We start from the raw sequence: 17,312 nt of genomic DNA on the forward strand, positions 1-17,312 counted from the left end.
CCCAAGAAAAACTAAGCAAACACAGGGAGGACATGCAGACTCCACACAGATGTCACTCCAGCTGAGAATTTTGTCACAGAACTTCTTGCTGTAATGTGACAATGCTATCCACTACACCACTATACTGCCCACTGTAAAAGTTATCAAGAGAAAACTCATCTAACAACCCTATGTGCAGCTATGCATAGAAACAATAATTATAATTTTTGTAAAGAATGTTCAGTTTCAGAGTTTAACAGTCATATTAGAAATTAATATCGAATAAATGTACAAGAAATATCTTCATTTTAAAGAAGTCAAATTTCTTTCATAAATTAATATTTTGGTTCATAGGTTCATGAATCACATAATTCTCTTTTATTACCAACCACATTTGTGCAGGGGTATTATTTTGCAATGCTTAGACCCGAATATAATTTTTCTGAAAGGCCAATTAAAAAATGAGATTTACCATGAAAGTTCACTTTGCTTTCCAGTTTATAAATCTTTTCACTGCCTTTCAACATATGATGTTAAGAGGAAATTACTGTTTTCCATCCATTTTCAGAATGACTCTTCAAGGTAGAATTTCTTCTGTTATTATGGTTAAGTTTTTTTGCCTGGGCAAAGCAATAGTTTCGTATATCAATCCAAAAGTTATAGGTCCTTTAGGAAGGAATATTTTCATTTTATCTGGAAAAATAATATGTGTTTTAATTCGATATTTCTTTAAAAACTTACTAGTGGCTAACAAGTCTTTTTCAGTTATTTTGAAAATCTTAGAAAATTAGCTATAATGGCTTTGATCACATGTTCCGATAGGAAATACATTTGACAAGAACAGAGACAGGTAGAGATCCTTGTTTAGGGAACTTCTTCATTAAGTACCTGTGCACTTTTTCAGTGTAATGGGAATCACTCCTGAGGTTAAAGATTTTTGTCAGCTGAAAAATCAGCTGAACTATAAGAAAGTTATTTATATTTTCTCATTTCAAGTTCTAAAGAGTACAATATATTTTAAGATCATTACTGTGTTCTCTATTTTCAATATCACATTTTTTTCAAGGAACCAGATATTTTTTTAGTAAGTACCAGTTCAGTCTGAAATTCTTCTTGTTCATCTGTTCTGCCTTCAGTGTCATTTAGTGAGGTTTCAGTATTGTTTAAATGGATAACATGTTTTTAAACCATTTTAACAATTTATTCAATTGTTATAATTACAAGTTTTTGCAAATTGTTATTTAGTTTTCTAATTTTCAATAACAGCTTTTGAATAATTTTTGAAAATCCTTTCATAAGGAAGTAAATTTTGAAGAACAACAAACACGCACGCGTGCGTGCGTGCAACACACACACACACACACACACACACACACACACACACACACACACACACACACACACACACACACACACACACTCACTGTTTCCTGTAAAATGAATGCATGATCAACTGTCTAAATAGTTTCAGTTGCATTGCTTTGAGATACCAGCAGCTATTAATAACCTGTGGTAGCTTCTCTTCTTTTTTTTCCTCTGTTTACTGTGCTTGTTAGTTTGGCATTTTATTACATGTAGACTTAATATAAGTATCTCATCTTTCACTATTATTCAGCTCTTCTGGACTGAGTGCGTATTTCAGGAAGATTGCCTGCTTTGGTTTCTTTCTTTTCTTTGTATTGTTGAACTCCAGCTGGAATATTACACAACTGGTATCATTCAATGGTACTGGCTGTTAGAAGATATATATAGCAGTTCTACCACATGCAGATCACAAGGACGGAAACTGGGCTGTCCACTGTAAATGCCTTTTTTTTATGCTCTGAACCACATATTTTAAAGGAATCATTTAATAAAGTACAACCATAGTAATAAATCATCCACTGTTTTATGAGAAAATAAAACAAGTAAAACATTACTATGGTATTTAAAAATAATTTAATGTCTAATAAATGCAGCAAGATGAAATAGTTGAGAGCTGAGTGGAGCACAGAAATTTCTCATAGCAATATGCAAGAAGAAGGTGTATGGGGGGGTTAGCATTGTTAGTAAAAGACACAGAATCAGAATAACTGTTTTACAGAGCACATTATTTGATGACTGACAATAATGCCCTGCTTCCAACAGATTCTAGAGATTTCTGCAATACTGGATGAAGAACCAGAGATGGATGAACTTTTCACAGTGACACTTCTTAACCCAACAGGAGGCGCACGACTTGGCACCCATATAGAGACCAATATAACCATTTTGAAGAATCAGGCCCCACTTGGGCTCTTCAGTCTATTTCCTGTTGGAAACAGGTGAGAAAAGGAGGGGTCTCATCTTGATAGGCATGTGATGAACTGTTTCCCATTTATACTTTACAATGGTATAATGCAGAAACATGCTGCTCCTGTCTTATACTTCAAATTAAGTACGGTTTCTGTTGTTTCCTGAATGGTGTGCCTATTTAAAATTACTTGAAAAAGAATAGTGAATCAGGAAAATATTGCTTGATTTAGCATAAATCTAACTGGCATTTTCACAGACATGTCTGCTGGCTCAATCTCAGTCATGACTAATTAAATGAAGTGCACAAAACCACATTTATGGCTAACACTTTGTTTTGTGTACAAGAGAAACTATAGGAGATTACCATTCAGATTCTAAACTGAATTTTTGATGGGCAATTACTAAATTCCTTTGATGCAAGAATCTCTGTGAATAGAAATGGTATCTGGCAACAGGAAGCCTGGCTATTTGCATGAGCCATGCAGGTTTGTACAAGTGCAATCAGAGGGGACCTTCTCTCAGTAATGAAAGGTGTAAGACCGCATACAATATGCATGGTACTACAACCTTACTAGGTATGTGGTCAAGCCAGCAGAGTAGTTTGGTAAATCTAGTAATTAGGTTAGTGGTAGGGAATAGTGTCTATAAGGTCACCAGATATACAGGTGGTGTGGGAAGGGGTTATAAATTTATTCAGGGCATGAATATTTGCTCACTTTATATAAAGGTAATCAGAATCACTAAAAATATTTTTTAGATAGAGGATTAGTGTACTAACACTAACCAGCATTAGCTAGATTATTCACTTTTCTGCACTATGAAATCTATTTCAATTCTATTTTAGTGCATTTTGCTAAACAAGAGGAAAGTATAATGCCTTGATTTTCAACTCCTTTTTTGTTCTCAGTCAAACCAGAAAAAAAAAAAAAACATTACCTTTGTGTAACTTGGTATGACCTCTATAAGCCTGACAAACTGTAAATGATGAATTTTGGAATACTTAATTTATATCAAACAGAACAATTAAAAAAGTAATAATAATAAAGTGGACCAAAGAATGGTGTGCCATTTTGCAGCAGTGATGACTGCTGTTTAGGATCCAGAACCTGCAGTCAAGAACTACTAGTTCTCATGTGGGAGGGTGGAAAGTGAGAGACAGAAGAACCTGCAGTAATATTATATTGGGTTGGTGGTATAAGTGACAATGAACTTAGTCTTCCCATTTAAATGCATTCATCAGCTCACTATTGCAATGTTGGGACTTGCATTGTTAAGACCCAAAACTCAAAAAGAAGGCAAAAAAATACAAGAGTAGAGTGAATATCAAACATTGTTCTTCTCCGTTTAATTGTTTTTTGCAAGAAAGCAACCCCCTGCAACAATGATATGGAGGCAAGTCCCCCTCCTCTCTCCTTTCCAAGACATGACAGTCTCTGATTTAATATATGTAAGTCTTGATTTCTGATCCTTCAGTCTCCATATTTTGGGACTTGACATTTTGAGTCCCAACATTTTGAATGGTTATATCATATACAACATTCTACATCCCGTCCTTTAATATTTTCCTAATCATTTCTTTTCCTGCTGTTTGCCTTTTTTAAATACCTCAGTGAATTCCCTCTCTACCACTTGTTTTGGTAATCTATTCCATCACAACTCTCTCCTTTGAGAAATACTTTCACAGAAGCAAGGCTTAGTTGGTCCCTACAAGCCTCTGCCTTTCCCACTCCTTTCTCTGTCCTTCCTATTCATGGAAGTCTCACAGACATGACCTTATACACCCATTTCATGTACCCTCCTGCACATAAATCTTGTGGTCTGAGATGAAACAATCTTTATCTTCTCTAGTCTGTGGTCACATCCTTTCCTATGTACCCCTGCACACTTTTAGTGGCTTGTCTCTGATGTTTTTCCACTAACTTTATATCACTCTTCTTGTATGGTTTGCAGAACTTCACTTAATTATCAAAAAAATAGCCAGATCAGAGCTTACTATAATGGAAATATTATCTGTTTTTTTCTTGGATCTGTCATCCTGAGGATACATTCATTCATTCTGTTGGATGCTGTACCTGCCCTTTCACCCTTCTACTAGTGGTGCAGTCCATACATGACTACCACCTTTAGGCCCTTTTTTTGTTGTACCATCATCTGTCCTCCCCTGCCTGATGCTTCACACCAGTATTGTTATGATCCTGTTTTATTTTTGGAGTATTTTGCATTTGTTTACACTGAACCTCAACTGTCCCCTTTCAGCCCATCTGTCCAGCCTCTCCAGATAATTTGTTAGCTTTTTTCCTATCCTCTACTGCTGATGTTATCACTAAGTCACAGAAAAGAGGTTGATTTCTTGTGTATTCATTTTAGGTATGTCTGAAACGAGCAGACAATTTTTTGTCCTTCTGTTGACTACTTCTTCTAGTGCCTTTTCAGTCTGTGCCTTTGCTTCCCTCACATACTTTGCTGACATCCTGCTTGCCTCCTTGTACTGTATCTCCTCTACCAATTGCCATCCTCCCTTACACAGTTTGAATGCCCTGTCTTTTGCTGTAATTCACTAGCCACACCTTTCTGTGGAGGCATGTAAGCTTTTGACTCTTTTTATCTTTCTGCCTACTCACTGTATTTCTTGTCTATAGTCCTGGATACTGCATCACCGAGCCATTGGCATAACTTATTTACTCGCAGTTTCTACCTATTCCCTAGCTTATCTTTGACCCTGTCTCCCCAGTTTATAAAATACCTCACCATTGTCTTTTAATTTCTGTTCTTACTCTCCCCTAACTCTTACCCACACAGTGGAGTGATCACTATAGGCCAATTACACTTCCATATGGATATCCCATAATCCCTTCACCTTGGATATGAACACATCCATAATTTTGCCCTTTCTGATACAATCCTATACAACCGGGCTGAACTCCTCACAATCCAGGATTTCAGTCAAGTCTCAGTCCCCTTGTAGCATGAAACCTAGAATCTATCAATGTGATCTTGGAATGATTCAGAACTCCAATGGCTGTAGCTGTCTTCTCCTACCCCCCTGCTTTATTGTCCCCTTCAGTCCCCCATCCTTTTCCTTTGATAGATAAGGAAGCTAACATTATATCAGGCCACCAGCATTCAACCCTACCTTAAAGAGCAGACACTTGCTGTAGGTTCTTCCCTACCACCTATCTTCATCTCTTTTCCTCTACAATCTCAGATTCAATGTCCTACTGTAGGAAGATTTTCACTCTGTCTCCATGCTACATTTCACTGTCTTTCCTGAACAACCTATACCCAGGCATATGAATGTCCCACCTCCACTTATCAGTGACCCATGTTTCTGATAAACTAGTAATGTCCATTCATACCTCCTGTATCACTGTCTGCAACCCCCCTCATAAGAGAAGTGGTCCTTCCATTCATACCCTTTTTAGACATAATCATAAGTGCAAAGGTAAATAATATCTATCCGGCTATCTATCTATCAATTTATCATGTATCTACAAATCCATTTATGTATGATTATATTATACTAGATCACAGATGAAATTGGTAGACGCACACTACATCAACCAATTTAATTTACAAACAGAACATCATGAAACAAAAGCATAGTAAAATGAAGATTTGAAATATAACCAATGTATTTAAATTTGTGATTAAACAGAAGGATAAGCAAACGTTCACAACAAAAAAATCACAGCATTCCTGCAAACAGTAAATATACACATGCACATGCGCACACCCCACGGCACTACCACCTTTCAGCTATGTTCGGCTCCAGTAATTAATGGGCCATCTGCCCGGCACATACCTAATACAAGTGCTTCTCATTCCTCTCACATTTCATGCCCCTGCACACACACACACACACACACACACACACACACACACACACACACACACACACACACACACACACACACACACACACACACACACTCCACAGCAGCCATTATGGCAAATACTGCATTATCCACTTGTTTCACAAACAGTTTCAATCTTCACATACACTGTTTTGATGCACTACGTTACAAATATCTGAAATGGCAGTATTGCTGTGGCAAATACTCATAGGCACATGTAACATGGGAACCTTGTTTTAAATAATTCATTACCCTAAGGCAAATGTGTTACAAGGCACATTCACTGCCTGCAGCATTTCACAAGGGTCATTTGCATGCCTGTCAATCATGTACTCCAGTTCACAAACTTAATTTGCATCATTGTCAATTAACTTACAATTTATGCCTGACATCATTCATTGAAGGCTCATTTACTTACTGTGACAATGGAGTATCACCTGTCAATCAATTTGGCCATGCCACCTAATTTGCAAAGATAGTGGAGAGGTACATATGTACAACATTACTGACATTGCAATAAAAAGTATGTAAATGTCCTTTTTTCCTCTTCCTCTGTTTATTTTCTTAGTGTGATTTCTTAAAGCCCATGCTTGACTGTTGCAATAGTTTCATCAAACATACCAGTTCCCAAAACAACATTATAAAATATTATCTTAACAAGCACATCTGGTGCATTTGGCACATTATTTACCACTTCTTCAAAAATTTTCATAACATGATTATTAACTCTGAAAGAGAAACAGTGCATACTTACTTAACGGGATGGGTAAGTTAATGGGTAGGCAATGGGGTGGAAAATGGCAGGTCTTTTCTTATTTATTTATTTTTTATGCCTGTTCAGAGGTGGCAACCCTAAATACAACCCATAGTCATGCTACAAATGAAGTTCAAGCTTTTATTATGCAATACTAATCACTTTGTCAGCATGGCACATCTTTCTAAGGGAGTGTTTACATTACTTACATCTTGAGTCCGGAACTCAGTTCTTGTTTTTACTCAGTACTGATAGCCTTACTTCTGTTCCATCCTAATGTAAGTCTTGGTCTTTCCTAAGTAGAAGCATTAAAGTCGTTTGCACATTCCAGCAAAGAAAAGTAGAGTTATTGGTTTCTGTAAATATATTTATTGGTATGTAAGTTTGGGGTCTATATTATATGCTCGAAGAGACTTTTCTTCGAACATATTATCATCGACATCTAAAGAGCGAACGCTCTAAAGCGCGAATGGTCACTTCCGTGAATTTTTTCCGTGGGAAAAAATTTACTGGGCCGTACACAAAAAACACAAACTTCAAAACCCTAATTAAGTGGGGGGGCTTCACCACCCACACCTCCTCTAACTAAATATAACAACTCCAAGATTGCTGTACACTGGAGAAAAGTGCAATTCCCGATAACAGCCAACTGAATTTTTTTTCCGGGGAAAAAACTCGAGGATGTGGCTGTTCGTGCTTTAGAGCATTCGCTCTTTAGATGTTGATGATTATATGTTTGAAGAAAAGTCTCTTTGAGCATATAATATAGGCCCATAAGTTTGTAATCTTTATAGCATATTGCACTGCTGCAACTACAGAATAACATCACCCATGTTTTCAGTATGAGGCCAAAACATATGATTTCACACCAACAGTTTTATTAGAAATGCAGCTGGAAGCCTTCATTTCCATTTATTTCTTATTCTTTCTTTCCCCATTGGGTGATTATATTGATTTCTTTCTTTGGTTTGCCTCACTTTCCACTCATATATTATACAGTTCCGAATAAGTTGCTTAACCAGACAGTGCTCCCAAGTCACTTTTTTAAAAACAGTAATTTGTGATTAATGGGTTTATCTAATTAAATCAATATTAAAAACATTATTTTGATTTTCATGATGATGACAAGGTGATAAAACTTGCACATTAGAATGCATGACTGGACGCTATAGAATAGCAAGACAACAACTGAACTGACTCAGGTAAGGTAACAATTGAAATGTCATGGCGCACAATGTCATGTCTCAAAGTCCCAAAAAGAGAAGGACAAAATACAAATGGCAAATACTGAATACCACTTTTTTCCTTTAAGCTTGTTTTTCTTCAGGGGATCCCCTAACCTTATATATACCCACTCTGAGATTATCATACCTTGAAGAAAAGGGAATATTCTGACAAATTCCAATTCCAGGCTATTGCTGGTATTCATAGTCTTGGGTTTTAGTCTAGCATAGTGGTAATCCAGAAAGACTGGCACTATGTCAATATGCAAATATAGTCATCGGATGCTCTTCACGCTGACTACATAAATGTGCAGGAGTACTGCTAAACATGCCTACTTAAGGCAAAATTTAAGTACCTGAAGATAAGCATGAAGAGAAACAGGGAGACTAGTTATGTGCATAACGTGCCGAGCACATTGATGTATTACAGCGATTCATAAAGATAAATGTGAAAAGGCCTCATTTGCATACACAACATGTAAAGAACCTTGAAGTTATGCGAGTAAGTTTAACATTTGGGTTACTAGAGTTAGGTGGAAAATTAGTTGTGGAAACTGTCGACTTTTTAAAGTAATAAAAAATAATGGTAATATGTTAATTTAAACAGTTGAAAATGGTGTACGGTTATTGAGTCCACTTGCTTTATTCATATGATGGACATATTACAATGGTCTTGGTGAATACTGCAAGCTGTTATTTGTATTTAGGAAATCATTACAGCAGCACTGGAAATGATTAATGATCATGGATAAATCATTTACTTTGGTGCCTTTTTGTGATTGTACATACTTGGTAGAAATGTGGTGATTTAAGTCTGTTGAACTTTTGTTCTGCAGCTTGTGCTTTATCATGTACCATTGAGGAGATTTTCTCCCCGGGTTTTTACTGAAAATGGGCATTGTTACGGTCCAGTGGACTTTCCTGGTAAACAAATGCAATCAATCAATCAATCAATCAATAAATAAATAAATATTGATGTGGCAAGGATGTTTTATTGGTTCAACATGTGCCTGTATTGTGAGAGCCCTGTGTCACTGAAGAATGACAATTGACAGTATTATGATTGTAAGAAAGTGATTAGGGCTAAGGAAAGGGCAGATTTGTTAACAAACTACTGGGAATGAATTCATATCAGTGCAAACATTACTTCAGCACAACCTTAGTTGGCTGGACTCTGCATGTGTATAACATTATGGAGGTTGTACCATATAACTTTTTTCTTAAGATGGCAGGCATGGTTTCATTATTGTGTTATTTGACTGATGAGGTATTTTTGTGTATGACTGGCATTATGCAGTAATGGAACAGAACAAAGGTTCAAGACAGAAAGGACAACTGAAATAATTGTGCAGGGCCAGTAAGCATCTACATGGATTAGAAAGTGGATACAACAGGCGTGACTGATTTTTGTAATGAATCTGTGAATGGCACAACAATTTTGCTATGAGTCATAAGTAGATGAAGGAATTCTTTATTAGCTTACACCATTTTATGCAATTTCTCATTTACACCTCATTATAGGTTAACTTGATTAGGGTTATTCACGACCATTGCATGTTAACATAAATAGCCACTACAAATTGTTGAAATCATTTTTGGTCGTATTGTGGCATCATCCTCAGTGATGGTAATATGCTGCTCACTCTTAAGCTCATACTGGTCTGAGACACCTAGTCTGAAAGCTCCATTGTGTCTCTTTTCATATAGTCCAGGAAGGTACATCTCAGGTCATTCACACCTAGATAGACTATGATGGAATCATACTGGTACCTGTGGTGTAATGACTTGAGTTCATGCATGATATGGCTGATCCTGTCTCCAGATAAGCAACTAACAGTTACCTTCTCCTTGTTCAGTCTGGTTACAGGGAGCTGTAGCAAATGTAGCAATTGTCTCATATTTACTGACAAGTTCAACCACTTAATCCTTAAAGAATATTGTAGAACAAAGAGACCCTAGTTAAAAAGCAGCATTATGTAATCATGTTATCAGAGCAGCCCTTTCTGGTGTTTTTGAAGTGCAACAAATTAGAAAAATAGAAACACACCCAAAAATTCTGCAAAATAATTAGTACTGCAAAAATAAAAATATATGATGAAAAAAAGTTGCATTTTACCACTTTGTAGGTGCTGTTGCCCTTTACAGAAAGATTTAAAATTTAGAAACTTAGCATAATTCAACAGAAAAAAAATACTGTAGTACTTCTTCAATGGAAAAAAAATGACATTAATTTTGCTGATTGAATCTGGAAGTTTAAGAATAGGAAATGCAGATTTTTTTTATTTACTTAATCAGTGTTTCAAGTAGTCTTAACAGCCATGGACTAGTGATTATCAGCACCCAGCCAAGTTTTTAATGTCACCTCGTTAACTATGTAAGGTAAAACTGCCTGGCACTGAGAATGACTGTGGAACTTGGGCTGCTTAAGTCATGTATTCAGATGCAAGTTTAAGATAGATGAATCAGGTAAAGGGCTACAGCATATAATATACTGCTCTATCATATTAAGCTATGCAGTCAGTTGACCAAGTTTTTACTCTCCCCTACCACTGAGAATGCCTGTACTCTTTATCTGTACTGGGATGTGACCTTCAGCACTGGTTGAAATCCGGTCGATGTGTCACGTGGTCATTGGTACAGGAGCATTATCATTTGGCCATATACTGCCTGTAATACATTACACTGTGCTTACTGATATTTAAAACTATAACACCATGTTTCATTAACTGTTTTGAGGTATCACTAGTTAGTCTATAAGTCTCTTTGTGGTCCATTTATCTGATGGCTAACAGTCTGTCTGTCCTAGATTAAATACAATGCAGTTCTACTGGGTTTCCATAATCCAAGCTCTTGCTTTTGCATTTCCTCACTTTAAATCTCAGTTGACCGATATTCTAGCCTGGCCAAGCACTTTCTCCTTGTATTCCATCTTCTGCATAATGATTGCTCACTTGGAAGACATTTAGTCTTATTTTAATGAAAAAAAAAATCTACTGAGCTCTCCCTTACAAAACTGCTGCATAGGACAGATTCAGCTGCACATCCGCAATACACCTCACTGGTCACCTCCTTTTCTGTCAGTTGCTAGCTTCATGGTACAGATGGATAAAGCCCTGACTATGACCAGGTGATCAGGTGACCCAGCAATGACTACTACCAGGGCACCGGGGGAACCAGCCAGGTGATGTGGAAATGAGCAGACAATGCTGGATCACCCATTTTGGGGAACTAGGTGGTATGCAGAGCAGCATAAAGCACTAGAAGATGTACACTGGTCCACTAAAGAGTGTATAAGTCCCATAACTGGTTTAGGTGCACGTCTAGAACTGCACAAGTATCAGTGAGTTCATATTATAGATTCCATTTTAGTATTGTGCAGGTCATAGTCACCAAGTGGCAAGGAGTTAAGGGTATCAAAAAGGTGACAGGTAACCGGTGACTTGATGGCAGCCTCACCATTAGTCAGCTCTCATTTCTCAGTGGGAATGAATGGGTGATGGACAAGTGGAAAGAAAGTTTTGATGGTTGATATACATAAGAGAAAGAAAGAAAGAAAGAATGAATGAATGAAAGAAAAAGCTGCTTTTCTGTCAGGTGAATGCCATTTTCTGTCAATTGTGTGTTATTTAGCCAGCTTTTAGTCAATATAATTACCACTGATATAGACGGGCTCAGTCAGTGATGTTTCTTTTTGATTTTATTTATATTTATTTATCCAGTAGGGGGATGTGTTTTCAACCACATGCTTGTTACAGTAAATGATATGTTGTTCAAATGCTCAGGCAAACACTTGCAAATATAACAGGTTAAGCAATAATACATGGCATTATATGAGCATTCACAAACCAGAATGATAAGAGATTTACAATTTAATTTGCCAACAATAAATTACTTTATTATAAAGATAATACATGTAAGTCCAGTGGAACTCTGTCAGTCAGCATATTTAGTACATAAGTAGCTTTGTGCAGAAGATTACAAAGGGAGGTTCTTCAAAAGTGTAGGGAATAGCCAATATATGAGCTTTATAGCCTGAGCCAATGGAAAATGTGGGGTAAGTATGAGGTGGGAAGTAGGGTCTAACGGAACAGCAATTCTTTCTTCTTTCTTCTCAGGGAAAGAAATTGCTGGGCCGGTTTCGGGTGTTTGCTGTTTCCTCCACAGTGGTGCAATCTCAGAGTTTGTATATTTAAGTAGGGGGGTGTGAGGGCCACAGCCCCCCACATCGGGGGGTGTGGGGGGTGAAGCCCCCCCACATTAAATACTGTTTTAAGTTTTTTTTTTTTTTGTGTGGAACAGAGATTTTTTTCCCTGGGAAAAAATCACTGTTCTGAGTGTTCAGCATTTTCAGTGTTTGCTGAACTAGGGTCACTGAATAAGCGTTCGCTTTTTTAAGCATTCACTTATTTAATATAGATCCATATATATATATATATATATATATATATATTTATATATATATATATATATATATATATATATATATATATCTATATATATCTATATATATATATATATATATATATATATATACATGGATTCATTTTACATGATCGATGTTTTAAAACGTTGAATTTCATATGGTTGAGACCATATAATCGATGTTTTAAAACATTGAACATCTAAAGCAAAAACAAAAACGACACAAAAAAATTTTGTATGATGTTTTTGCAGGGGGGCTTGCACCCCCACACCCCTGGATACCTATTACGTTGTCGAACTTTTACATGTTCAAATGCCATATGGTTGAACTCATATGTTCGAACTTGTAAAAGTTCGAAAATGTAAAAAAATAAAAATAAAAAACAGAAAAAACTTACCTGACAGTTGTAAGCAGGGGGGTCAAGCCACCCTCCACCCCCATATGGAGGGCTGCACCCCCCACACCTCCCGCTTTTGAAATATACTCACTCCGAGATTGCACTTCAATGCAGAAGGGGAGGATTTCCCTTTACTGCACTGTAGTGCGATCTAGGAGTTGGTATATTTAAAGAGCGGGGGTATGGGGTGCAGGGGGGCTTGCCCCCCTTCTTACAACCGTCGGGTAAGTTTTTTTTTTTTTTTTTTTTGCATTTTTGAACTTTTACAAGTTCGAACATATGGGTTTGACCATATGGCATTCAAACTTGTTAAAGTTTGACAATATAATATGAACCTACATCCCCTTCTATTTAAATATACCAACTCTGAGCTCGCACTACAAAGAGGAAAAGGGAAAATTTCCCATTCCGCACTGTATGGAGATCTCCGCTTAACATGTTTGTTGTTTTAAAATGTCAATCATATGGTCTCGGCCATATGAAATCTGACATTTTAAAACACTGAGCATGTAAAGTGAATCTGTGCATATATATATATATATATATATATAGAGAGAGAGAGAGAGAGAATATAAGCAGTTTTTCTGGTGATTTTTTTGTTGACTAACTGTTGACAGTATCTTCATGAATTTTTTAGAACAAATACCATAACTGTTGAAGAAGGCAACAGAACATTGTATCTGCAGGTGTCTCGCAGTAATGGGTTGAACACCTCTGTCAGTGTGGAATGGGAGACACAGTCTGACACTGCATTTGGTATAAGTAAGTACTTTTTTTTTCATAAAAGCTTACCTGCAGACAGAACTTATCAAATGGTGTATTAAAAAAATGCTTATTTACTCATCATCATCTGTAATGCAAACAGTTCTCAGAATTGGTTTCCTTGTACATGCTCAAGGTGAAATTACTTGATTGTTAGTAGCCCACAAAACAAAAAAAAAAGCATCAGTAGCCCTAAGAAACAAAAAAAAAAAACTAACAGCATAAAGCCAAAAGCTTTTTCATATATGAAATCATTCCCAGTTGATTTCTAATTGTGAAACGGCAATGATTCACTTCTTTCTTTGAGTTGGTATGACCATAGAGTAGGTGTATATAATTTTGCGGGGTGCAGTGGGGCTTGCCCCACTGCAAAAAAGAAGAGCAAATGAGTTTTTCACCCGTATGGATTTCACGCATTTTTTTTCATTCTTTTTGAATCTTGAATTTCAAGAAGTTAGCATAGCCGAACCCACAGAATTATGAATGAACAAAAGAAAAAGACACATCCATTGGTTACTTTGATTACTGTTTGAGATATAAGGTAATCTTGTACTTTGTTTGTTGAGCAAAATATTTTTATTGCTTTTGTTCTCTATATGTCTCATTATTAAACCATTGTTCAGTTTTTTCAGCTTCTTCGTTTTCAGTAGTAATTTTAACTTTTTTAATTTCAGCAGTAATTTTACTTGTTTTAAGAATGAATGTATATGTTTAGAATGTATTTTTTTCTGCAGAACATAAGATTTGTTGACTACTTATGCCCAGGATAACCCCAGATTAGTGCTCTGATATTTCTAATGATAGCTGGACAACAAGTAATTATCCAGCAGAATCAAAAATACATTGCAATAACATTGTAGGTGTAATCACAAACACACATGAAACAAGACTGTCTGTCTTGTGGAAGTCAACAATACATTGTTCTTTAGGATAGAATGGCAGAGCATAAGTAATAAAAATTCCTCAATGAATGAAACTCTTTCTGTTTAATAATATGCTTAGCTACATTTGGCATATATGTCATATGTCAAACAGGATCAAGTTCTATGCTACTTTTTACGAATGAATGTCACAAATATCTTCTTCCTGTGATGTCTGATATTTCTAAATGTACTATATGAATTGTTTCTTTTTATTTGATTATGACTAAATTATTCTACTTGTATGAAATGTTTTTGAAGAGTTTGTAGTGCTTTGCAATCGAATAAGAGAAAAAGTGAAAGACAGTACATCAGAATGCTTTTATGGATAGGATATGATGTTGGAATATCTCATTAACAAACATAAAAGAGTTGGCATTCTAATAAATGTATATTCTCTTGTTAATTTTAGATCTGAAGTAATTTACTTCATTTGGTCTTCATCCTTTGGGCTTTGAATCCGGCATGAATCTGAAACAGCCGCATAGCTAGCATCATTGATCTGAGCTGTTAAGTCCTCCCCTCTACCCATAATGCCTCCTGTCTCCTTCCTCCTTTCAGATCTCATTTGCTGCTGCTCAGCCTGTGGTTGTGTTTTTTGGGCATTTTTTCATGTAAGTGAATAAAACTTTTTTCTCTTTCTCTTCTTCTTTTCTTGCTATTTCCCTCACATTCATGTCAAAAAAAAAAAAAAAAAAAACTCTCTCTCTGTCTTTCCTAAGTTAAAGTGTGTGTGTGTGTGTGTGTGTATATTTGGGCCTTATCTAGGGGATAATGTCTGAAGCGCCTAAATCTGGCTTCAAATGCTGTTCCGAGTGTGGTCATAAGCTGTCCCCTGCTGATGGCCACACTCGGTGTGTTGTCTGTTTAGATGCTTCCCATCTAGATACCTCCTGTCCTATTTGTGCTGGGTTTGAGCCCAGAGCACTTCAGGACAGGAGGAACAAGTTGATAGTTAAGGGCCTTTTGCCCATGTTGGGAACAGCCATTCCCACTCCCTCCACCGGATCTTCTGCTACTACTACATCCTCCCCTTCCCAGACCTCAGGGACTTAAACTCCCTTCAAGAGGCCTGGGATAGGGGAGAAGACTACTAAGGATAGGCCCCGCAAGCAGTCTCCTGACCACTCTGTCCTGGCTGTTCCACACTTCAAGGTAGTGACTTCCAGGCCTGGATCCCCCTGGCACCACTCCCCTAGATTTTCTCCCGAGCCAGAGATGGTCAGAGTGCAGTCTCCTGTTTCCCCTTGCCACCACTCAAGAACTGTTTCTGTGGCCTCTTCTTCCCACTCCACCTGGTCCCTTAGTGAAGTGGAGATGGACAAAATGATGCAGAAATTCATCCACACTGAAATTCAGATGGAGGTCTTGCCTGTACCCTCTCCCTCAGGAGAGTGTGCCTCAAAAACTTTTTCTTGCCAATTTCTCCTTCTCCAATCCAACCCATGGCATCGGAGCCCTTGGATCCGAGGACCCTTGGGGTTGGGGGATCGGTGCCAGTGGTACCTAGTACCAAGATGCCAGCCTTTGCCTTGAGTTTGTCAAATCTGACGACGTCAGATCTGAGCTCTCAGGGCCAAAGCTTCTGGGTCAGTTCCGAGGGGGTACTGTTGACTCCAAGCGGTTTGGACCACACTGCCTCCCTCGGTAGCTTGGCTCCTAGACTCTTGGCTCTGACTCCCTCATCGGATCAGAGGGGAATGACTCTGTTGGCTTCTAACTTGGAGGTCCATTCTCCATCTGCTTTCGATGTGGTGGAAAGGGTTCTCTTGGCACCATCGAGACTCCTGACCATTTTGTCTTCAGAAGTATTTGAGATGTTTATATGAGAGCATGATAGAATTCTTGGATGTTAAGTTAATGTTAGATGACACAGGAAGCATCAATACTAGACTGTATAGGAAACCTGTATGGCGCAATCATTTACTACACAATACTAGCATGCATCCCAGGCATGTTCTTGACAACATAGTGACTAACCGACTAACTCGAGTGTCCAAGCTCTGCATGAGGGATGAGGATTATAGGGAGGAGCAAATTAAACTTATCAATGACTTTAATAAGAGAGGATACAAAGTCAAAGAGACACTGACCAATGAAGCAACTACCTTGGAACTACGCTGTCAGAGGGGAAGACCCTCTTTTTCAGACCAAGGTGAAATAGTCAAGATCAAGTGAAAGGAGGTAAAGTCCAATCTGAGATGCCAGTTGACATATAGTACTGACAATTTTGCTATTCGTAATACCATCAGAAAATGTTGGCCAGTGTGCTAACATCTGACAACAAAATTAGGGAAATTGTTGGAGATCAACCCAGCTTTTCTTTTAAGAACAGGAAAGACTTAAAAAGACTATTATGTTATAAAACAGAAACTGAAGCTATTTCTGAAGACAGAATTTTTCAGATGAACAGGAGAGTTGGTACATTCAGATGTGGAAGTTGCAAGGCATGCTCTCATATAAACATTTCAAATACTTTTACACATCCCCTGACTAAAAGGAACTATAAGTTTGAAGGATTTGCAAACTGTCGGAGTAAGAACATTATCTATGTGGCAACCTGCAGTCACTGCAAGGCATACTACATAGGGAAAACTAATCAAATGCTCAAGGAACGTATCCTAAAGCACTTATCTGACATAAGAAAAAAAGTTACCAACGATACACTTTATATGCATATTAGTATAAATGACAGTCATTCTTTCAAGATCATGGCACTAGCTAGG

General features: G+C 37.3%; 1 protein-coding gene across 1 annotated transcript in view; it reads left to right on the forward strand.

The window, feature by feature from the left end:
• ADGRV1 (adhesion G protein-coupled receptor V1) overlaps window positions 1-17,312 on the forward strand; it is a 3,979,741-nt gene that overhangs the window by 1,212,139 nt on the left and 2,750,290 nt on the right. Inside the window, exons 44-45 of the mRNA XM_044064182.1 lie at window positions 2,107-2,282; window positions 13,542-13,666. Of these exons, the coding sequence (XP_043920117.1) occupies window positions 2,107-2,282; window positions 13,542-13,666 (301 nt within the window). The remainder of the gene's footprint in view (window positions 1-2,106; window positions 2,283-13,541; window positions 13,667-17,312) is intronic.

The sequence above is a fragment of the Protopterus annectens genome, chromosome 2.part2 (assembly GCF_019279795.1).
Source record: "Protopterus annectens isolate FY-2018-M chromosome 2.part2, PAN1.0, whole genome shotgun sequence".
NCBI classification, from domain to species: domain Eukaryota; kingdom Metazoa; phylum Chordata; order Ceratodontiformes; family Protopteridae; genus Protopterus; species Protopterus annectens.